The following is a 22642-nucleotide window of genomic DNA, read 5'->3' as shown; positions in this document are numbered from 1 at the left end:
TCAGATACTTCCCAATTTTATTGATGCCATCGGTTGTTATGTTATGAAATGTATGAAGAGGAAACCAGACATAAATAAAACAATCCTTGAAAAGCTGTTTTGCTTTCTTTAATGGTTCATGACGTCCATGTTTTTGACAGATTAAAAAAATGGTCCATGTTCTGTCTTAAAGAGCTGGAAGAGGAGCCCCGCCGAGTCGCTTTTTATCCTGTCAAATTAAAAATCTACCATCTCAGCTTTGAGTCTCTTCCTGTTTGACTGTATTTGTTGTGTCCTCATTTTTTACTTTTTCCACCTCTTCCTCCATTGTTACTGCCAACCACGACTCTTTGTGCAACCTCTCATTCTTTTCCACCTCTTGAACACTAGGTGGATTGGTAGCCTGCATGTTAGCTGGCAGGTGCTGAAATTCTCCCTCGTTCACATCATAGTCCTTCATCTTCGAGTTAAGAATCCACCAGCGACCTGCAAATCCCACATCCAGCACGCGCTGAGGGAACTCTCTCCAGGGCACTGACAGATTGGAGCACTGGGCTTCATACAGTGAAACATCTGGATCAAAGTCCGAGTGGTAAACCAGAGTAAGGACACCGAGACTGAGGTGGCGAAGGCGGCCTTCGTTACGAAGCTTCAGAAGACTCTGCGTGTGGCCATCAGAGGATGCGCTGCGGATCCACGGCGATAACAGTCCAAGTTGGCCTGAGCGTTCTAGCAGGGCTGCTTCAAAAGAAAACCGATCGGGGTTGGTGTGGAAACAAGCCCAGGCTCCGCCCAGCAGAGCAGCGTACACAGTGGCTTTAAGTGGCCGCTCCCATGCACCAACTACCACCTCTCGACAAGCCTCCTTGTAGTCAGAAGCCAGACTCCGACACCAGACACCTACAGACACAACACAACAGGTTATTGTTTTACACTTATTTTAGTTGTGCATGCATTTCATTTTATGCAGATACATTATTTCAACATTTCTAGAAAGTTTCTACAGCAAACTTGTGAAAATATTTGAACTCTCTTGTATTTTTTCCTGAACCTGCTGACTTTAATATAGGAAAGAAAAAGTCTGGTAGCTTCAAAAACTCTTAATCATATTACAATCCACAGGGTATATAGTAATTTGTTGGGCAGTATCCAGCTTTAACAGCAAAGGCTTGGACATCCATGGCCATAACCTTCTGCTGCCCCAAACCACAAAGGAATCTTCCTCTAATTGATGGGCCCACTTGGGGAAGTACCCATGTCCTTGTTTTGGGTCAAGCCCATCTCGGCCACAGGCTCTGGGCCAGTAACCCTTTAGGTACTGTACACTGATGTTGGTTTTTCCCACTCAATGTGGTCTTGTTAACAGACCCAGAACATGCTGTGGAATATTTCCCATCTTGCCTGGGATTGAGGAGAGGATGGTGTCCTCTAGATATGCAGATGAAAATGGAAGGAAGTGGAAGTGAGTTAACATTATATTATAAACCCCTGCCTAATTACATACAAATATCAATGGTGTACATGAAATTGCTCTTATGAAATAGTTGGACAGATACTTAAGATCTCAAAGTTATCAACGGATTTTAATGATTTTCAGGAACTGTTGACATTGGGTTAAGGAAGAGCTGATTCAATTTTGTTGATGGTCTGGATTCCGGACCGACTAATACTTTCTATAGGTCAAGTCATGGTGCTATAGTCATAAACCTATTGTATCGGATAACCTTTTATTATTACTTCCTATATACATTGTAATATGTGTAATACAACATGAGGAGAAATTACTTGCTTGACTGAGGTCCCCCAGTTATTCTGATTATAGAAAGCCGATTATTAATTGAAGCTGAAAAATCCAAATGTACACTAGTGAGCACGTCAACTGTGTCGGTGATGGAAATATTTAAATCGCGTCTATTCTTTAAAGTCTTACATTTCTTCTGAATACGAGTTGCATAAAGCTAAGAGTGTATCTGCTAACTGCTAGGCTACCTTACAAACGTCAATTTACTACTGTCCTCACCCGCTTTGCTGTTTTTTAATCGTTCCCATCTACTGGCAGAGACTGGAGCAGCCGCGGTTTCTGCCGCTGAACAGAGCATCCTCCTTATTACACGCAGCGAAGCCATTTTGGCAGAGTTTAATCGCAATTACGGTCACCTTCATGCAAGAAACATCACGCTTGTCAAAACAGGGACTCACATTGAGCCAAAATGGCGACCGGAAGTGACCCTCTTCAAGCTTTTAAACTTCCGACAGTCATGCCGGTGAAGCGTTCGAGTGCTATCGCTTAAATAGGCGAAAAGGATAACAAAATTCTACTGATATAATTTGTTTTTAATTAAGCTAAATTTCATGTATATTTGACTGAGTGACTGTATAACTTTATGACTGAAATTACCTTTTTAAAGAGTCCTCACGTGACTTCTTTGTTTACGGGGTGACGTGTACCGGAAGCACTGCGAACTGCACTTCTGACGGCAGCTTCGTTTGGCAGGTAGGAAAGCCATTAGCGGATTACTGTTATTTTGCGCCAGCTACTAAAATGTAGATGTTTCGGGTTGCTGTACATTTACGTTGACTTCGAACACATTTGAGAACCCGGACCCTTAACTTGCACTTCTTTAATTTCATTTAGGTTCAGCGTTTTGGGCAGGTTTGTTTTATCATTTCAGGTATAACTGGTCTATGTTAGTTTAAAAACTAATAATTTCTGGTCAGGTATGCTACGGACATAACAGCCACGTAATGTCCCAGACTCGATAACTTCAAACTAACGTAGCTTCGGTTTTCTTTGTAATGAAATTATATTCTTGCGTGGCTAGCATGCTGCTATGTGAAACACCAGATGTTACCTTACCTCCCAGTGTTCATCCCGTCTAGGAGTTGCATGAGGTTGCCGTTTGTTGACCGAAGCAATGTCGGGCCCAAATGATCTACAGTTTCAAGGTAAATTTAAAAAAATGAAATTTAAATGCCGTGTTTATGTTTGTATTTGTGTACCTAATCCGTCTCCCAGTGTCAATGCTACGATGCTAATAATCTTTATATATTCTTTATTTAATAAGTTCCTCTTACTGGATTAATCAGGCAGAGAGTTTCAAAGTTAGGGTTTTGTAACCTAAAGGGGAAATGAATGACAAGATATCTGAGTTGAACACGCTGCATGCATCAGAGAAACAGCGCCCTCTGACGGCGAGCATATGCATTGACGTAATCACAAGGTAAAACTACAATATTTAAACCCAATTTGTTTACAAATGTACGTCTTGTTAATGGTTTCAATTTTGCCCAATATATTATTAGGTGGTGCAATTTTGCATTGTGTAGATCTTGCAAGGTTGTAGGCACACAGTAGATATATTCTGAGTAGGAAGAACTATGACACACACTCTCGGTTCAAAACCATGCTGTCTCATTAAATAAAGTCAGGACAATAAACAGGATTGTTCTTAAGCCTGTGTCCAGGTTTTGCTCCTCTTCCATTCATTGGGTCATTGCTTACTCCCTGTGACTGTAGAGTTTGATGAAGCGGCAGAGCTGTTGTCTGCAGACCCGGGAGCCTCAACCCTCTCCATGTCTGCCTCGCCCATTACACCAGGGGTACAGGATGTCAGACTGGACCTTTCAGACAATGAGGAGGGTCAGGAGGAGAGTTCAGAGGTATGTTAAAGTATTACCGGGGTAACCCGGGTTGAGATGTTTTAGTGGACTAAAACTAAAAGGTGTTTATAATTCCAGCTTTTAGGAGGACAGAAACCAACTGGCAGCTTTTGGACTTTTGAGTATTATCAGTCTTTCTTCGACGTGGACACAGTCCAAGTATGACAGTCTGGATTTTATTTTAATCTTGGAATTTGGTGACTTATTGCAAATGAAACAACCCCCATTCTTTTTCTGGCCATGTGACGCAGGTCCTGGACCGAGTCAAGGGCTCCATGATGCCATTACCTGGAAGAAACTTTGTTAAACACCACCTTAGGAATAATCCAGATCTATATGGTGAGACGGCTGTTTTCAAATTTTAAGACCTGTTTGCCCATAGATCTTGTCATAATATGGCACCAACAAGGATAGAAATCTTTCCGTGTAGAAACAAAATGTAGTTTCATATTAGTTTTAATTTCCTTTATAGCAAATTTAATTGACAGTAGAATCCAAGGAAAGTTAAGAGCCTGGCAACTATAAGACAACTGGTAGTTGGAGGTGGCCTCTGAAGAGTTTGTGTCTCAGTACAGTCTCAAGAGCACAGAGTTACCAGGAGCCAGCCAGAGTCCTACAAATGACCTTCAAGCTATTGACACGCTCATTTAGAAACCAGAAACCGGAAGAGTCGTCCAAGCTCTCGATGCCCTTTGGTCCGACCGTTGCTCACAGCGGAGGACTGTGCTGCGTCAGACAATATCAGATTTGTCAGGTCTGTCCCTGATGCACTGTGCTGTTGATGGATGAGAGCAGGTTCATCCTGCACACATGTGACCGGCAGGAAAGGGCACGGAGACGCCGCGGTGACCGCTTGGTAGCCTGTAACATCATCCAGCAGTACCGATCTCTTGGTGGCTCAGCGTCCCATCCTGTCATGGGAAGGCCACAGTGTCTCTTAGGAATTACAAAAACACATTGTGATCAATACAGGCTATGATAACATGGCTTCAATTTAAAAAAAAAAAACATCCCATCAAACAGCATCAAATATGCATCTGCGTAGGTCCATTCTGGATTTGCGTGACCTTGGTTTTCTCAGTCGCCATCGGGGGGAACCTGTCCACATTCCTCAGTGAAAGGGGGAACCCTTCGTACCACTACAGACCACAGTTTCACAGAGGTCCGTCTTACCCCGACTCAGATTAACAGCTCTTGGTTTGTTCCGGTCGTGCCGAGTCATGCTCTTCTCTACCCAACAGTGTCGATAGCTGCGGTAGTCATCTTCCTGTATGCCTGGCTGGTCCCAGTTTGTTTATGGGGTTTCCTGACCTGGCGTCAAGGGGCTGAGAGGCAGATTGGAGGCTACTCCTTTCTGGAGACGATGTGCGTCTATGGATACTCGCTCTTCATCTACATTCCCACCTCGGTGAGTCTGTCAACCTAGCTTAAACTGAAGTCTAATGTACTAAAACGGACTTTACCAAAGACCTCATTTTTAATCTCTTCCTCTGCAGGTTCTGTGGATAATTCCGTTTGAATGGTTGCACTGGACGCTGATCGTAATTGCCATCCTGATCTCAGGCTCAGTATTGGTGCTCACCTTCTGGCCCGTTGTCCGTGACGACACCAAGGTGGTGGCCATGGCTACGCTTGCGACCATCGTGCTTCTGCACACGCTGCTGGCTATCGGCTGCAAGGTGGGTGAGGGAGCTCCACGGGTTGCCTCGTGCCAGCAGGCCACAAGCTGAACACTAAACTGCCTCCTTCTCTTTCAGCTGTACTTCTTCCAGACAGCAGTCGCCACATTGGGACCGGTTCCCACATCCCCCCCAGTTCACACAACATTGACGACCAAACACCACTGACCACAGGAAGGGCTTATATTCAGGGGTCACCTCATTAACGCCATACACAGTTGGGCTGTGAGGGATTCGTGTCCATGTGATGAGTTCAGCGGCCTCCTGATGAACTCCTGGGTCGGGAACTTGCCTGTTTGAATGAGCCTGACTTTACTGTGACTGTAGCACTTTCTGCACTGCAGCTATCGTACACACACGCTGTGATATTTCAGGAGTTGTATTGTAGCATGGCTTTGTTTACACCACGAATCCCCTCGTGTCACCATCACAAAGGCTCCAAAATCGATGAGACGCGAACACAAAACCACGTGGCTCGTCCTTACAAGATGGACGGTGGCAGAAGGTTCCAGCTGAGATCATCACGGCTTTACCCAGCCGATAGCAAATTTTGGTTTCCCTCAAACTTTAAGTCACATCAACAAAAGGTGTTGAAATTATTGCCACATCAATCAGAAGTGAGCTTGGACAGACATTTTACGTTGGGGGTAATAATAGTTGCAATCTTTAAACTCCACTATAAGAATTCTGACTGTGTTGGGGTAAATGGTGTTTATTTTGTCTTATTTCCGTATAAAGCCAGGTGTTCTAAACCAGTGATCGTGATCACAGGCTCTTTGCCGGCTGCGTATTGTAAGGAAATTTAGGTTTGTGTGTTTCATTAAAAGAGGCTCGTTATTTAATTTGATCTTCTGAGGAATGGTTGAAATTTGGGGTTGAGCCACTTGGAGCAGGGTCCTGGATAATGCCGCTCCATTTACAGATGCTCAGATCTGATCCTGGATCAGTTTCAGATGCCAGTCCAAAGTCAAATAATGTTGAACTAACACCTGCTGAAGCACCAAACCTCCTCGTACGGCGTCAGTGCGTCACACTGTAAATCTATTGGGTTTGTGTGTGATTTCATGGAAGGAGTGTTTGGACTATTTATAACTTATGTTGCTGTTGAGGGCTTTTTTATTTTAAATAAAATCGATAACTTCTAACATTTTCGCCATCTCTGCTCAATTTTTTTTAATTGCTGCAAAAAGATTTCACGGCAAAAATTTAAGAAATGCACAATTGATGCATTTTACTTTGAATACTGCGTCACTACTTCCTCCGGTACCGCAAAAGGAAATCAGATGAATCCTGGGATATGAAGGCCATTGCGTTGTGCTGGGCAGGGCATTAAAAAGCCTACAATTTCATAAATACTGAATAAAGATCGATATTTTAAGTCATTGGCCTGATTCAACAGTGATCCAAACCATCCATGGGAGTAGTCAGAGTAAACAAATCAGCAACAACCTCCCATTAAAATGGAGCTAGAACTCAGCATTGGCACTCATACCTCCTCAACCAGTGTTATTCTACATATTTCTCTTTAAATACCTACTATAAGCTAGAGGTCAGGTTTTACAGCCTCTATTTGTTAAATTATGAAGGAATATGAATGAATCCCTTTTGACTTTCTGCTCTCTAAATACTTGAAATTTGCTTCTGCTACATTGAGTCATATAAAGTTTTATCCACGTTGTCAAGTAGGTTAGTTTTACCGGTAATACTTGTTTAAGCTGAACAAGAGCAGTGGATTATGATGAGAAGTTTATTCCCCACTTATCCAGGGTTGGGCTGCAGGGCCTCTCCTGAGGATCCAAACCAAATGAATCCCTTTGAAAAAAGGAAGCGGATTTGAAGTGTTCCAACACTACACGCAACCTCGTTGAGAACCCTAAACCAGGCCGGCTGCGTTGACATGCTCCTTCATTCAGCCTCAGGCTACATTAACATAAATAATAAACCACCTTTTGATGCCGAGTTCTTGTCCCTGGGCTTTAATGACCTCACTCAGTGTTCAGGTCACATGACCTGGGGACTGTTTGTTATTGTGTCATCTTCATGGTGACAGGACCAGAGGACAGGACGTTCAATTAAAAAGGTCATACTCAAACCAAAAACTGTGGTTTATGTTGCCGTATCTACATTTACCTGCACCAAGAGTCAAACATCTGGCTCACGATTCATTTTCTCTGAGTTTTGAGACAATCAGCTTATATCATTAATTTCCTTAATCTACTTAAAGCCCTTTTCCCCTCTGTACAAGGTTTAATTCTCAATAACCTGTTTTGTGATCATTCATTGGCAAAGTCAGCAGTCCTGCCGTTGACCTCTTGACCCAGGATTCAAAAAGTGAGCTTACTGGCTGATTTAACCCAATAATACAGTTACACTGTTGTTTTGTCCCCCGGATCCACTTGGACTTTCTCGTAGCATCCGCGTCTCAAACAAACGCCAGTCTCCCGGACCAGAGGAGTCAGCAGACCGAGATCACTGCACTGATAAACATCATCTTTAAGAGAGATGAAAGCAGCTTTTCCAGTAGAACAGCTGGAGAGGGCCGAGGAAGGGCAGTTATTTCTGCCATTATCCGTTTTCACATGACTACCGGGAATCTGCAGTAAGAACATTCAAAAGGTAAAATGAACTCCACATCATTGCAGATAGAATATTTTTAAAAACACAAATGAATCTTATCGAACGTAGCCTATAAAGCCTCACTGGACTCTCATTTCTCTGACCGAACCTGGAGCAGACGAGTCAATATCAGACAGTGAGAAAGAAGTTATTACTGGTTGGTTAACACACAGAAATGACAGAACATGACACACAGTCTTCCTCATACACGTGACAGAGGTGGGAGCCACTACTGACTACACAGAACAACAGTTCCATGACAGAGAAGGGATATCGCTAAAGCTGGCTACCAAATGGTAAACATCTGCTGTGTACACAATCTATTTAGGAACCTAGAGAGGAACAAATTGACATACTACAACAGCCGGTTCCATGATGGTCTAGGATAGCTCCACCACATTTAATTTGTCCTATTTTTCCACTGTTTTTTTTAAGAAAAGAAAAAGACAAAGACAACAAAAGATTAATCCTACAAAGAAATATTTTTTTCCCCTCAGCTCTCTTAACAATGCTAACTCATAAATTCCAAATGAACTGAGTGCAATAACTGGAAGCAATGCATATGTCAGTCTTTCTCTCCTTGACAGATACAGGGGGACGAGGACACCGGGTGTAAGGGGCTGTGATATGTAGGTGGTCAAAAATGGTGAAGAGCGGTGAGGGAGGTGGCACCGCCTACCACACCTCGACAAGTCTCTTTGCAACAGTCTCTCAGTCTCAAATGGGGGAGGTGGGGTGGATGTAAACAAGGACGCTCCAAATCCAGCACTCGCATCCCGGCAGCCAGATGGCCGCCACCTGGATCACTGGTCCAAACTGGTGTGTGTCCAATGTCCGTTGTCAGCCCGTGCTGGAGCGGACCGACTGGGCAGAAGCTGCTGCGTGTGGACTGGGGAGCAGCACAGACTCTGTTTAAGACTTCAGAAAAATGGCACCGTCACCTTCTGCAATGAGTGTCAAAAACACAGCGTGGGACACACAGACTGGAGTCTGGGCTGGCTAAACGCTGAAGACTGTGCAATAGAGACACGTGGCACCGGGATTTATGAATGTACAAGTTTGCTTTGTTTGTTTTTTTACACACTTAAAGTGCTTCAGAAGAGAAAAATATGAGATGTTGTATTTGGACTACAAAGATTGTAAGTGACCAAGACACTGACATCTGAGGCCATTTACAGGTATAAACCCTTCACACCTGATGTTAAGTCTTTCAGATCATTTCAGTGAACTACGCTGAAACTAAAACCCAACTACAAATGGGACTTTTTACTGTATAAATCGTTTATTTTAAGTAGCACATAATTTCACTGTTTTTTTTTTGCTCGAACTTCAAATAATTTTTTGTTTCTTTTATTTTTGACTCAAGTTTCATTAAAACAGCTTTAGAACAATGTATGATTTAATTTCACCTATAAAATAGGAAGAGCTGGTATTGCTGCTTCTAATAGTCGAGCAAAGCTAAGCTATGCTAACTACATGTAAATTAGCTTCAAACTGAGTTCAAATCTGTGCAAATACTTCAGATGGATCATGATAATCAAGTGTCCTTTGTGAAAATAGGAACAATGAAAGGAAATGGCTCAGTTTTAGCATGATCAGCCTTGTTTCCAGTATCTGCGTGAGCCATTTTCAGCAAGTATCAAAAAAAAGCTGCCAAATTAATAACAGATGGTTCAAGTTCAGACGCATTTGTGAACAGAGTGAAGCATGTAGCAGCTAAAGTCAATTTTTAGATTATCTCATTACCTGTAAAAAAAAAAAAAAAAGAAGTCATTTAGCTTTTAAGATTATAAATACCCAATATGTGACCCTAAATATCATTTGATAAACCTCTTAAGATTTAAAGTCAATACTGCAATACATATGAGCAAACATGATCAAAACCCACAACATCCAGCAGGCATGCGATTGTGGCGTCTTTTAATTTCTATTTTTAGACTCATTGTAGAAGGTGACCAGGAATCTGCCATGATGTCATGTAGGTGAACCAGTGAAAGGGTCGATATCTTATAACATTAGATAACAAGCAGGGTCAGGTCGACAGAGTCATACATCGATAACAGTGCTCACGCATGAAGCAGCTTAGATTTTCTGATATATCTTCCTCTGCTTAAATCCAAAATGTTCATCAGCAGACTGGCTAATGGAAAGCAGGGGGGGGGGGGGGGGTTGTTCCACTGTGAAGTGAACCTGTGGTGTCAGTGGAGACAGTCACTGAAGTAGGGCCTCGAAAACTGGATCGGATATGAAGAGCCAAGACTTAGCACTGTTAATAATAGTGTCCTACTGCACTCATGAAGAGGTGAGGAAACGGACTGATGCTGGTATCGGACAGCAAAGACGGGCGTGAAGAAACATTCAGAGGGAGAGGAGGGGCACTGGAGGGACTGAGATACATGATGAAGAGGAGGGGTGATGATAACCGCAGTGCATCTTGGCTGCAAAAGTGTTACAATCCCAATGGATCCAAAGAGCAGTAAAGGAACTTTCCTCAGCAAAACAAGAGTCTGGACGGATATGAGTGTTCCACTGTTCATTAAACAGAGCGGGGGGGCGAAGAAGGGGACAAGTGCCAGCACAGTACTGGTTTTGGTATATTGGATTTGGCTGTGGCTGGTGGGAAAGTCTGGAGCAAGGGGCGGTAAGGGGATGTCTGTCATGCAGGTGGGTGGAAGACGAAGAGGTCTTTACAAGGTCTTCGTCTTAACTGCCGTAATGTACGGTGTTGCTGGGGATAACCATCGGCGAGGCCATGGAAATGGCAGCGCCGCCCATGCTGAACTGGTTGGTGACCGGATAATATGAACCGCTGCTGCCCGATTGGCCAGTGGTGGATCCTGGAAAGAAGGGGACAAACAGGGTTGCGGAATAATATCAAACTAAAATCTTAGCTTTTTATATGCATATCAATGTAGAAAAAGATTAACATAGCTCAATAAATGATAAAAATAACTCTTAGTGGTAGCCAAGGTACTGAGGTTGTAGAAATAGGTAAGAGATGTTCTGTATTAATCAACTTAATCGAGTTGGAGTTTGTAATTTCACCGCTTTTTTAAAAAATCACATCGTTAATAAATGCTGTAAAAATGATTTGGCATTTAAACTATATAAGATAACAGAAGCCATCAGCAAAACTGTATCTGAAGTGATCCTTTAGGCCTAATAATGGAGGGTTGATCAAATATCCTACCGCAAGAGGGCGCCTGAGGCACTTGGGCCAGGTTAGAGCTACAGCATGTAAAGTTCAATACAAATGGACAGCAGAGTTTGGCTTTTTATAGTGGAGGACCTACCTTGGACAATTCCTGTACTCATGATGGAGCCCATCCTGGAGTGAGTGTGGTTTACAATTCCTGTGTTCACTAAGAGCAACAGCAGGACAGCAATAGAATTATGTGCCACTGTACCACAGGCAAACTATTCCCGATTATTTAGAAAACCATAAGGAAGAGTCAAGACAAAATAGGAAATGGACAAAACATTTCCTATTTTTCCCTTTGGTAGTGGCTGCCACGGTCCATTTTTGCAACTTTGCAAGCCATTGCAACTTTGGTCCCGTCTAACACAACCTATGAAATAACAGCAGTATTTGTGATTCCTACCCAGCGGGATGAGGTTGTTGTGAGATGCTGACTGCCCGCTGCCGATGACTGTGCTCAGGTCATAAGCTGCAGGCATCCCTGAAAGAGCCACACAAGGAAACAAAAAATAGTATCACCACCATTAAAAAGACTGAATATTACAAAGGAAAGCTGCAGGAATTCTGATCCACATTCACCAAAATAGGATGAAAAGTGAGCAGATTTGATTAGAAGTTGTCCAACCATGTCATCCTATGAACACTGTAGCTCAGGGTGTAACGTACACAACAGTAACATGTGGTTGACATGAAAGGAAATGAGAAAAGAGTTCAAACTGCCTTCTATCACACGAGTGACCAGTATACCATGAGACCACAGCGACCTCCATAGACACAAACATTGTGGGCAATTTCTCGCACGCCCAAAGCCTTGGTTATCAAACCACAGGGGGAACAATGCAGAGGGGTTCAGAGGGGACCTGCAGCCCAGATAAATCCTAGCATACAGCTCCATGACAATGCTAACGTGACTCCCACTGATAGAAGATATCTGGCAATTAAAAAAAGCTCAAACAAAAAGTGAAGATCAGGACGTTGAGTAATTTTCCCTGAAGAGATCAAGTGCAAACATTCCATCCCACTTCGGAATTACGGTTAATTCATCTTCCAATAACAACTCTAATACGGCTGGATTAGACTTTCATAGACTTATGAAATCTTTACTGGCTGTGGAACATCTGTAATACTATAGATGCTGTGTGTTTAGCCTTCTGTACTCTCGCCTTGACTCGAGGAGTCTCTGAAGACAAAATTCCTATGTGCTGAGCTGGTGCTAAACATGGCTGCTTTTAACGCCACGTGGGAGCATTTCAGCTACCGATGATTACGTGTGCGTTCACCTGATACAGCCATCCCCTGACTCATATTGTAGCCAGAACCTGTGTTCCACATGTTCTCAGATGGGGATGTGTAGTGTGAGCCAGGAGGGGGATTTGGAGTGGTGCCTGTGTACCTGCAAGCATATCACACTCAGTGAATATTACACAGCAGTGGTCGCTACCTCAAGTGTCATAATCCACATTCAAAACTGACCTTTAATCAGAAAAATATGCTCACCTGAAAAAGGGATTCTTCAAGTCCAGGAGATTACTGGACTTTGATCCTGTCTGATCCACCTGGGCAACAATACTGATGTCATAGCTTTGTCTGTTGGGAGGATGAGCAGAAATGAAGATATTTTTAATTACTTCGATCAGCCTTGCACACGGAAACATCAGTTACAGCACAATGAGCCTTTTAAAAACACACTGGTCATTATTTCCTCATAATCAAGTGATGATTCTTTTCCCCAAACCCTATTGTTTTCCTTTGTATGCTCTTTTTATTCACTTAGCACTTATATTTTACAACACTGTGAAAGTCCGTCATTCCAGTCATGCTTATATTATTACATATAAAGTTTCAGACCCATAAATACAAAATAACATTGTTGATTTATAAGTGCAGATAGACGACATCTAATCTAAGCGGTAAAAATAACTGCATATAAAGGATGAGGTAATTAAATCACAGTAAAAACAGATGCTAGTATGAAATAACACTGCATTCTAAAAGTCTGTTGATTTTTCAATTTATTATTCTTCCTTTTTTAAAGCCATTTGTGTTTGTAATAAAGCTACTGGACTAACCAAGCGACATAAAACGGTGTGTCTGTCCATACCTCCGGTTGGCCACCAGCAGCGCAGTGCCAGACAGCGTGTCCCCAGCCTTGGTGAAGAGAGGAGACTGCAGCAGACAGCGTACCTGGTACCAGTGGGTGAGGGGCTCCGTGGGGGCCGTGGACAGCCATATTGTCATCCTGTAACGCAAGAGCAGTGCTGCTGTGAGGAGCTGTCAAGGCCAATTAATGAACGACAGATTCGGTTCGCTCTTAAAGGCAGATAGGTTTTATTGGTGACTTACGATGATCCCATGAACGCCACATCGAACCAGAAAGCAAGACCATGCACCAAACCTGAGTGCATCATGTGGAACTTAAAGGGAATCTCTATCCTGGAACAGACAGAAGCAGGTATATTCATTAGATTAGATTCAATTATGGTTCACTAACTGTATTGGACCATCGTCAGTACACCACCAAACCTGTAAAGATCATCTTCTTTGGTCTCCAGGAAGTTAACTGTGTGTTTGACTGACTTGGCCATTAAAATACGTATATCAAATGTGTCCTGCAGAGAGATCAGATCTGATCAGTGCCCAAAAAGTACATTTAAGGTCACAGCAAAGCATGCATGTGTATAGCTAAACTGAAAATTCTTTATCTTAATACTTGTGCTTGCTTTACCAACAAGGCTGAACATGGGGAGTCCTGTTCATTAAAGAAAAATCTGGTCAACGTACCACAATTGGTTGACGGAAATACTCATCCACAGCTGCCCCCCGGAGGGCAGAAAGGTCAACACCATGGAAGGAGGGCTGGTACCTGCAGTGAAGCAAAGAGAACCATATTTAGAATCATTAATTAATCCACAATTGATCTGGGAATCATTAGTGTTAATATTCAAGCTCAACTCCCCCCCCCCCCACAGCTTCCATGGGATGCAATTTAAACCTTACAGGAAGTGGGCTGTGCTGTGAGCTCTTAGAACAATCAGAAATGGCCTAAATGTGTAGGGCTGTATTTTGTTTTGATTGTGACAATGCTGCAAATGTTTTCGCCAGCTTGTTCTGGGTGGAATCAAAGCTTACCAGAAGTTTGCCTTGGTGAACTGCTCCATGTAGAGCTGCTCGTCTGTGAAGGGGGCCAAGTGGACGTCCCCGATAGTTGGGAACATTTTACCTGAAACACACAGGCACGAACCCATTATGAAAACACAAATGCCAATGCATTAAAAAATTTAAAGCAAAGTCTGAGGCAGACTATAAACCCTAAAAATTTAAAATGCGGTTGCTAGGTTGCAGTGCCTTGTGTGACCCTCCTCACCATTGGGTTTAAGGAACTTCTTGGCATGCAGGTAGCTCTCCAGCATGCGCTCGTTGAACAGCATGTAGCCCATAGGCTCCGAGATGATGATATCAACCTGCTCCGGTAGCGTCACCTCCTCCACCTTCCCTGGAATGACCGCCACGCGCTCTCCAAGACGATTACTGTTCACAAGCACCTGCAAGATAGAGCAAATGAGTAGGGCTGCCAATAATGAAGGTTGACGTAGACACAATTGAGGCTCTAGTGGAATAAAACCGGTTGGACAGGACCGGTTGCAGACAAGTAAATCAAACTCCTGCAATAGTTCGGTTACATAAAATGCACCTGGACGCCACAGCTCAACTACCCAGAGTGGTCCATTGTAGTTGGACTACCACCCTGATAGCTCAGCTGAGTCCACTTAAGCGAGTGGACAGCGAGCTGGCCTATGGGGTCAGCACATATGCTAAATTTCTATGCAGTTGGATCACTGCCATAACTCACGTGGGCATTACACAGCGCACTAAATTGTAATGCATGCAGAATATGGCTCACAAACTGGTACAGAGAGCAGAAATTCACACGCAAATGGGCTCTGCGAGCGCGGGCAGCGGTGGCTTGACTTCCCCCATAATCTGGCTGCTGCCATCTCCTTTGAAGACGGGAAGTCCGCACGCCAGTCGAGCAACAAATGTCGTCTGATCCTTGACTTGAAATTGGTATTTTATTTCCTTATCTTGAAAATGTCCCATCAGCAATACATATAAAATAAAAAATAGCACTTTCCAATTAAAAAATTGTCAGCCGTCTCACTCCTAAATTTAGACATTTTCCTTTGTCTGTTCTCTTGAGAAAAGGGATTGTTGTTATGCAGACATAAAAAGTAACCATAAATTCCCCTGTCAGTGCAGTGCGTAAGATAAGGTTTCAGTTAAAACTGTTTTTAGGGTGTATACCTCGGCGTGTTGAGCCATGGTGCTAGCCTCTACAGCATAGACTTTCCGTGCACCAGCTTGGACTGCGAAGAAAGAGAGGATCCCTGAGCCGCAACCCACATCCAGAACCACCTGGAAAAGATGAGTGGAAACACACTCTTAGCTTCACTTTCTATATAAAATTTCAGAAGTTAATATAATGACTTTTCCAGCCGTTAAACACTTTGCTAACATTGACTAATGCAGCTTTCATTTCTTTGAGAGCTGACACAAATAATGCATGTTTCTTATCATCCAAAATCGTGTGTTGAGCTTTCACAAGCATGATTTTTATTAAAAAACACAAAATCTTCTGGATTATTACAAAAACAAAATGATGGCCAACCTTGGCCAAAACTAACAAAACTAGTTTAAATCTTTTGCAGTCAAAGGTCCTAAACAATCTTTTTTCGTGCTTTACACTGTCCTGAAAACAATGAGCTAAAAAGCTCAAGTTGGATTCACATTGTTAGGGAGGAAATGATCCATTCTAACTACTGATAGAAGGGCTGGTGGCTAACCAGACAAGTATTGGTGCACTGGGAACGCAGCGATGGTAGATGAAGTCATCCCATGTGTTAGCAATATGAGGAAGAAACAGCAAGTAAAGTTAGGAAAACTAAAAAAAAATAAAAACCCACGATAGAGGAAAAGTGGGGATGAGTTCATACAAGGCTGTGACCCCCCCCCCCCCCAAACTGAAGGAGGGCTTAAGGGGGATTCCGGGAACAATATTTGAAATCTCTGCCCAAACCACAGCTGAGATGCTGCAGAGTCCTCAGAACACAAGCCTGAATAGTGATCATAAGACAGCATGTTTACACATGTTTATTCTATAAACGTTTTTAAAAATGCTGAACTTTATTCAAGGAAAGGTAAAAGCAAATCCAACTAAAGATCATTATTCAAGTCTAAACGCGACTCAAATTATATCCATAATCAACAGCACGGTTATAATTTTACCTTGTCCTTGAAGTCACCGTGGTTCTGAAGAATTGCTCGCTGGTAAGTTCCTGTCCGAACGTAGTCCTGCATCATGTTCTGTTGCTGGGAGAGGTAGCCATAAAACTGCAGGGAGAAGGAAAAGAAATGACGAATACTAATTATTCATGGTATCAACACACACACAGAGCAGACACAGATTTTACTGCACTTCATTTCAATCTGCTCATCTCAAAACTAAATATAAATGACTCCGACATCTAATTTCCATTGATTTTCTATCCAGTTCTGTGTGTGTGTGTGTGTGCGCGCCTCTCACCTGGAAGTACTGTACAGCAGAGGACTCTTCTGTCCGGTCACTGAAGACCGAGCGCTCACCATGGTGCCCACGGCAGTTTTTCAGGATGTTATAAAAGGACTGGAAGTCTGGTGAGACAAAAACAGGCAGACTTTGAATTTAGGAACACGCAGTTAAAAGTAAGTTAAAAACAGAATTGACTCCACAGTCGGGGATCACTAACTGTGGTCTCCATCACAGAATGCATTGATGTTGCACCATTACTTTAAAACTAGAGAACCAGTAGAGAACCAGACTGGACCGTAACAACAGGTTTGACTAACTCAACTTGGAATAATTAATGTGTGTTTTTATTTGTAGTCACGGGGGTGAGATTGGACACTGAAATGTGGACATAAATACAACATAAAACATTTGTAAGAAATGAAATCATTTGCTTCATTGCGCCAACTTCACACTCCAGACATTGTGTGGTAGGCACAGACTGTGCTTCCAGCACGCTCTCCTGCTGGCTCACTTTGTGTTAAAAAAAAACAGCGACTGATTGAGCTCAATATATCGTGTATTATAATAAATATTGCAATACGTATTGTAATGTATAATTCACAACACGAGTGCTGCAAACACAGGACGAAACATGTGGAAAGAAAACCTCAGGATAACCAAAACCCTGACAGTTACGCAGCCGATTCTCTGTAGCTGTCTGCTGTGCACCGAGACCTCCATGTCCTCGTGCATGCTACAAGCACCATCTCTGCTTTGGTTGTGATGAGGCTGTCTGCAGAACACGTCGCCCAATATGACAAGTGTTTCAATCTGCACATTTCTTTACAGGAGCGTATCGAGCTCTCGTGGCCACCATTGAAAAAGAAAAACTAGTAGGTTGCTGGAGCAGGAAGTGTCCAAAGGGACATTAAAATAAGTGTCCTGTCAAAGACCACCCCACTGGGTCATGCTCTCCTCTCCTCCTCATCAAATAGACTAGTGATGCTATTTCTTGTGTAGTTTTTCTGCCCCCCCCTTCTGTATTCATTGACATGTATCACCGCCTTCAGACCAGCATACTGACCTCTGACCCCGCTGACCCACTCAACCGGCAGCTTATTCAATATTATGTATTTTTGTATGTATTTCTATACTCTATGCCCATCCTCTCCTCTCCTCTCCTCTCCTCTCCTCTCCTCTCTCTCCTCTCCTCTCTCTCCTCTCCTCTCCTCTCCTCTCCTCTCCTCTCCTCTCTGTCTACCCAGTCCCCCATCAGCAGGAGGGTCCCCCTACATGAGCCTGGTCCTGCTCAAGGTTTCTTCCTGTTAAAGGGGAGTTTTTCCTTGCCACTGTTGCTTGTCTGGGGTCAGGCCCTGGGATTCTGGAAAGCACCTTGAAACAATTTTGATTGTAAAAGACACTATATAAATAAAGTTTGATTTGATTTGAAAGCCTGGCACAGCATCTCAACCTTTTAGTGTTACCTAGAAGGAAAAATTCTTCCATTTTGTCAAATATGGAGCAGGTTTCTTTCCATTTGTCCAAGGGCATCACTCAGCATGGGTGCAGAACTGGCTCGTGCATGCACACGGGAACGTCTCTGTGGCTTCTGCGGCGCTGCATGTTACACTCTCGCTGTGCTGAGGTGTGAGACATACCTGCAGGTGAGGAGAACTGCAGCAGGACGCTGTTGCAGCCTAATGTGATGATGAACGACTGCTTCCCAACACGGCTGCACTCGGTCTCCCTGGAAACGGAACACTTGAACACACTCGCCTCCTCTCCTGGAAAGACAGATAAAGAATGTGGGAAGAGTTAGGACAACACAAAACATGTGTGTAAATTCCCCAAAACAGATGTGGCGAGTTCACATTTCAACGGTGATGTTTCACCTGCGTTTCCAAGCGTTTTTGTCAAAGATTTAAACAAAAACGCAGCTCAAAGCTCGACACAAATTACATTCAACCCACAATTCTCAAGCATTGACGTGACATCACAGTGAAAGCTATACACCTAATAGTCCCTTACCATATATAAGATACAGAAATAATATACCAATGATAATGGTTCACCGTTTTCCTTCCTATTTCACTGAATCCTATGTTTTGTTAACTTTTTGCCCGGAGGGGTAACTGAGGGTGTAAAATAAAACAGACCACTGTAACGAGAGCACACCAAGGACTGGAAGCCGGTTTCCACACGGTGCAAAAATAAACAGTGACTTTGTGCTGACGTGCGCAGTAAAGAGGAACACGGGTTTCAAAACATCAATAAACTTGCTGTAGTCATCTTTTCTGATCATCTAGAGAGCAGAAAGCTGTTATTTTAAAAACCGAGGCAGAGAAATGAAACATCTGTCATGATGAACAAGTGGGAGTTGGAGTCTAACACACAGGGAGTGTGTGTGTGCACGCAGGCCGTGCCAACGCTTTTAAAGGCCTGGAACGGCTTCTAGCAACAGACTGCCGGAACGATTTACAAAGGCCGTGGAGCTAATCCGGCATACATCAAGAGATTAAGAGCAACGCCTTTAATTTAAAGAGATACCATCAGTAACACTTAAGTGACATCAGGACAAAACACAGATGACCCGGACCATCTGACCGGCCATTTATTTAAGGACGACACTTCTCGACCTTTCGCCTATAATTACACTTCCCTTCTTATCAGAGTAAATTTATCCGACACTCGTATCCAAAGTTTTTAATCCGCCAATAAACGGCGATTGACCGTGAAGCGAGAGCACGTACCTGCGGCAATGTAGAGCTGATCCGAGGTGAAAGGGTTTTTACAGGATCGGGTAAGTGAAATCGCTCCCAGAGAATAACCTTAAGTTATTGACATTAACACGGTATAAACGGCGTGGATGGAATCACCCCAGGGGATCTCAAATGGACACCGCTAAAAGTTAGGTACCATAAAACCAGCAGAACTCGTGGCATTAAATATTTGCATAAGTACATAATAGTTTGGTTTTAAAACTGTAAGCTCACCTCTGGAGTGCAAGGAAGCATAAAAGCTACAAAAATTGATAATAATTAAGAACCTATTTGAGATGCTTTAGCAATTCTGATGAGTTTTTAGCCTCTTATCTATAAATTCACTTATCTTTGTTGACCTTTTCCCAGAAGCTGAACTTCCTGCCGTTTTAATAATCAATTATCTTCTCTCTAAAACTGCTGACAAACTCTTCATGTTACCAAGGCAGCACGACGAGCCTCTTGGACAGCAAACTACATCCATGAAGTTTGGTTATGACCAGATGCCGAATAATTCCCAAACGCCCGGGTCACGCCTGTGGAAATGTGAGGCGATTGCTACAAAGCCGGTTGGATCTCATGGGATTTTCTGCAGCACAAATGTAAAAGACACTAGACACAATAAGAAAATATTGCTTCCAATAGTGGGTGCAGCTAGAAAAGCTGCCCAGTATGTAAAAATAAGCACTGGAACTATTTTTAAAGACACGGAAGTAGAACAACAGTAATCCACCTTAAAAGCTTTGCTTTTCTTCAGCTCTTGTGTAAGAAAAAAAAAACTTGTTTCCCCCCCTATTCCCTCATAAATTCTGTTGAATCTAATTTGTAGTGTGCCTTACGTCTGCCCTCCACCTCGTGCACCTGCTGCAGCCTGTACGCTCATCTAATATCTCACACGTCACAGAAAAATGTACTTCGGTGGAGCTGCACGTCATCTGTTGTTGTGGACTCGGCCACCTGTCACCAGTCATCTGTTCCTCCCCCAGTGTGGTTCAGCTGATGTCACACATCTTTCAGTGTGTGTGTGTGTGTGTGTATGGAGGAATGCGGGTCAGAACAGTCAGAAGAATGTGCTGCTAAAAAGGCACCTTGGTGAATACGGAAATTCTGGAATCATCCCAACATACTGAGTCACAGTCAAACGGTAAGATTTCAGCAGAGATGCTGACCTTTGCGTTCCAAAAGTATTTGATATGATAAGGTTGTTTCAGCCATGTGCACAGCACTCGCAGATGCACAACAATGTGAAGTCCCCAAATATTTCTCCCGCCATCTAAACTCTATGTGTCATCTAAACGATCAAGATGTGACCCTTCAGCTGACATTTGTGGGGTTAAAAAGGTCCTTTATGTCCAAAATACCCCCCCAGCCGTGGTAGTTCAGAAGTATCTGGACAGATGTGTCTCTGCAAAGTCACTCCGTTGTGTCTGAGGTCCTTGAGGAGGAAATAAGTGGTGTGCAGAAGTGCCACTGCACTGTGAAAGAATACCACCCTTCACTTGAAGGATCTTGTTACAGTAAGTGTACACATGTGCACGCAGCTTCTGTATCTGCACTCTCAGCTGGGGGGGAAAAACTCACCTCATTTATTATTCATTTTCAAACCATTGAAAATTTTGTAAGCGTGACGCGTTTCCATATAAACGTGTGGTGTTAAAATAAAAGGGAACTATATTTAGCAGTCTTCTTTTGAGCAATAAAGGCACAATTCACAACCAGACGCCTCATTTTTCCAGCTGAGCAAATCAAAAAGTCTTAATATTTCATCAGAGGCCTGGTCCCGTGAGAAAACGCGTCTGTGGCGCGAGCGCCTTACATCACGTGCACGGATAAATGAATGTTCTCCTGACAGCGCTAATATAATGGAACATCTTTACCATCACGCTGCGGTCATCTTCTGATTTCCATTAGCAAAGTGCTCGTTTTAAAACCAATCTGCACCTATAATGTCTGCCCCCCTTTGACGCACGCTGCAGCCCCACAGATGTGTTAATCTGCAGGGATAATATAAGCAGTGGTCTCATAGATGTGGGCTTTGCTTTGAACCCCCCCCCGAAAGGAGGCTGCTGCTCCTGCTCCTGCTGCTCCTGCTGGTGCTGCTCAGGCCTCTCGCTGCTGGGACGTCCAATTGAATAAGAAAAGCTGCGGAGCGGCTCTGATGCTGCCCCCCACGGAGGAGGGAAGGGGGCGGCGGGGGCCCGGCTATTGTTCCAATGAGAACAAAGATGAATGCATAAGTAATAATGGCCCAGCGGAGCTGCATCGGCCACCATCCCAGCATCGACCCCCCCCACCCCCCTAAAAAAAATAGGAACAAAGTTTGGGTATATTTCAGACTACGCTGCACAGCGGCGGGGCACAAAACATGCCGCGCGCGGCTCCACAACAGCCCGAAGTGAGCTAAATCACAGGCTCCACGCGCAAACAAATGATGCGCGTCTCGTGGGAACACGCGCGAGCGTTAAGTAAAACACAGAAATGTGTTTTTATTTTGATTTTTCTGTGGTTAAATTACTGCCGGCGATGTAACACGAGTGTTGGTGCCCATTTGGCGCATCATCGCCCGGCTTCGGGCATTGTTTAACTATCACAGAGCTGCACACTAACGTTGCTCCGCTGTCCCGTTTATCTCTAGCGAAATACGGTGTGTTCGTGGCGTTGGGTCCTTTCTCTTCTCTGCTATCGCGCACAAAGCGACAGATGTGGCTTAAAATGGGATTAGCTGCTATCGCATCCCATCACGGCGGTGGAAATTTGGACTTTTAAGAGCTCCCTCGTGTTGAGCAGGGGGAGGCGACGTGGTCTCCCCAGCTCGCTTAGCTTGTTGGCGGCTAACGCTACATATGGTACAAATTAGCCGCACGAGAGTTAGCACTGCATAGCATTAGCACTAGTAGTTAAAACAGGCCGAGCGCCGCGATAAGCTCAACTCACCATTGGAGAGATTGATGAGGGCGGCATCTTGTGTGCTCTTAACTTCTAACCGCAGTGGCTGCTGCTCTGAGTGTCGCTGTATGTCTCCATTTGCGTCTCCGATGGACAGGAGCCGCACGCCGGGGAACACCGACACCGCCATGTTCGATGTGGAAATAGAGACAGGTCGGTGACGCTCACATCCAACCACCCACTGCTCACTATGCTGGAAGGAGGCTCGGCATCAGCGAGATAAGCCGCTGCGGCAGCGCCGCCTGGTGGCCAGAGGCGC

General features: G+C 43.8%; 3 protein-coding genes across 6 annotated transcripts; 1 reads left to right on the top strand and 2 right to left on the bottom strand.

Annotated features, from left to right (window-relative positions):
• Positions 1-2198, bottom strand: timm29 (translocase of inner mitochondrial membrane 29). The gene is made up of 2 exons (XM_057015828.1): positions 2000-2198; positions 1-879 (listed from the first exon to the last, which is right to left on the bottom strand). Exons 1-2 carry the CDS (start codon positions 2103-2105, stop codon positions 233-235), a joined length of 753 nt encoding a protein of 250 aa, XP_056871808.1. The 5' UTR covers positions 2106-2198; the 3' UTR covers positions 1-232.
• A 45-nt stretch (positions 2199-2243) lies between these two features.
• yipf2 (Yip1 domain family, member 2) lies at positions 2244-6463 on the top strand. 3 transcript variants are annotated; one of them, XM_057015825.1, is made up of 9 exons: positions 2244-2473; positions 2860-2925; positions 3497-3639; positions 3718-3798; positions 3891-3978; positions 4685-4801; positions 4881-5047; positions 5136-5318; positions 5397-6463. In XM_057015825.1, exons 2-9 carry the CDS (start codon positions 2895-2897, stop codon positions 5484-5486), a joined length of 900 nt encoding a protein of 299 aa, XP_056871805.1. In that variant the 5' UTR covers positions 2244-2473; positions 2860-2894; the 3' UTR covers positions 5487-6463. The 3 variants fall into 3 exon arrangements, with proteins under 3 accessions (XP_056871805.1, XP_056871806.1, XP_056871807.1); XM_057015826.1 differs by lacking the exon at positions 2244-2473 and adding an exon at positions 2482-2614; XM_057015827.1 differs by lacking the exon at positions 2244-2473 and adding an exon at positions 2497-2632.
• Positions 6464-7954: 1491 nt separating this feature from the next.
• carm1 (coactivator-associated arginine methyltransferase 1) lies at positions 7955-22580 on the bottom strand. Of its 2 annotated transcripts, XM_057015813.1 has the most exons (16): positions 22372-22580; positions 18337-18462; positions 16715-16821; positions 16417-16521; positions 15436-15546; positions 14498-14675; positions 14263-14353; positions 13915-13996; positions 13657-13742; positions 13477-13566; positions 13235-13372; positions 12631-12720; positions 12414-12526; positions 11537-11614; positions 11228-11296; positions 7955-10771 (listed from the first exon to the last, which is right to left on the bottom strand). In XM_057015813.1, the coding sequence occupies exons 1-16, from the start codon at positions 22511-22513 to the stop codon at positions 10638-10640; spliced, it is 1740 nt and encodes a 579-aa protein (XP_056871793.1). In that variant the 5' UTR covers positions 22514-22580; the 3' UTR covers positions 7955-10637. The 2 variants fall into 2 exon arrangements, with proteins under 2 accessions (XP_056871793.1, XP_056871794.1); XM_057015814.1 differs by lacking the exon at positions 11228-11296.
• Positions 22581-22642: the final 62 nt, after the last annotated feature.

The sequence above is a fragment of the Takifugu flavidus genome, chromosome 18 (genome assembly GCF_003711565.1).
Source record: "Takifugu flavidus isolate HTHZ2018 chromosome 18, ASM371156v2, whole genome shotgun sequence".
Classification (NCBI taxonomy): domain Eukaryota; kingdom Metazoa; phylum Chordata; class Actinopteri; order Tetraodontiformes; family Tetraodontidae; genus Takifugu; species Takifugu flavidus.
Note: the sequence above shows the minus strand (reverse complement) of the source record. Positions and strands in the feature narration are given on the sequence as shown.

What these genes read in the sequence shown, in the direction of transcription:
- timm29 (XM_057015828.1), bottom strand. Translation starts at nt 2,105, where the DNA reads ATGGCTTCGCTGCGTGTAATAAGGAGGATGCTCTGTTCAGCGGCAGAA. An exon ending in ATTAAAAAACAGCAAAGCGG is followed by an intron (nt 880 to 1,999) that starts GTGAGGACAGTA and finishes TTGTGTCTGTAG; the next exon opens with GTGTCTGGTGTCGGAGTCTG.
- carm1 (XM_057015813.1), bottom strand. Translation starts at nt 22,513, where the DNA reads ATGGCGGTGTCGGTGTTCCCCGGCGTGCGGCTCCTGTCCATCGGAGAC. An exon ending in CTGCTGTACAGTACTTCCAG is followed by an intron (nt 16,522 to 16,714) that starts GTGAGAGGCGCG and finishes TTCTCCCTGCAG; the next exon opens with TTTTATGGCTACCTCTCCCA. An exon ending in AAAGAAGATGATCTTTACAG is followed by an intron (nt 13,567 to 13,656) that starts GTTTGGTGGTGT and finishes TGTCTGTTCCAG; the next exon opens with GATAGAGATTCCCTTTAAGT.
- yipf2 (XM_057015825.1), top strand. Translation starts at nt 2,895, where the DNA reads ATGTCGGGCCCAAATGATCTACAGTTTCAAG. An exon ending in AAATGATCTACAGTTTCAAG is followed by an intron (nt 2,926 to 3,496) that starts GTAAATTTAAAA and finishes CTGTGACTGTAG; the next exon opens with AGTTTGATGAAGCGGCAGAG. An exon ending in TGCTGGCTATCGGCTGCAAG is followed by an intron (nt 5,319 to 5,396) that starts GTGGGTGAGGGA and finishes CTTCTCTTTCAG; the next exon opens with CTGTACTTCTTCCAGACAGC.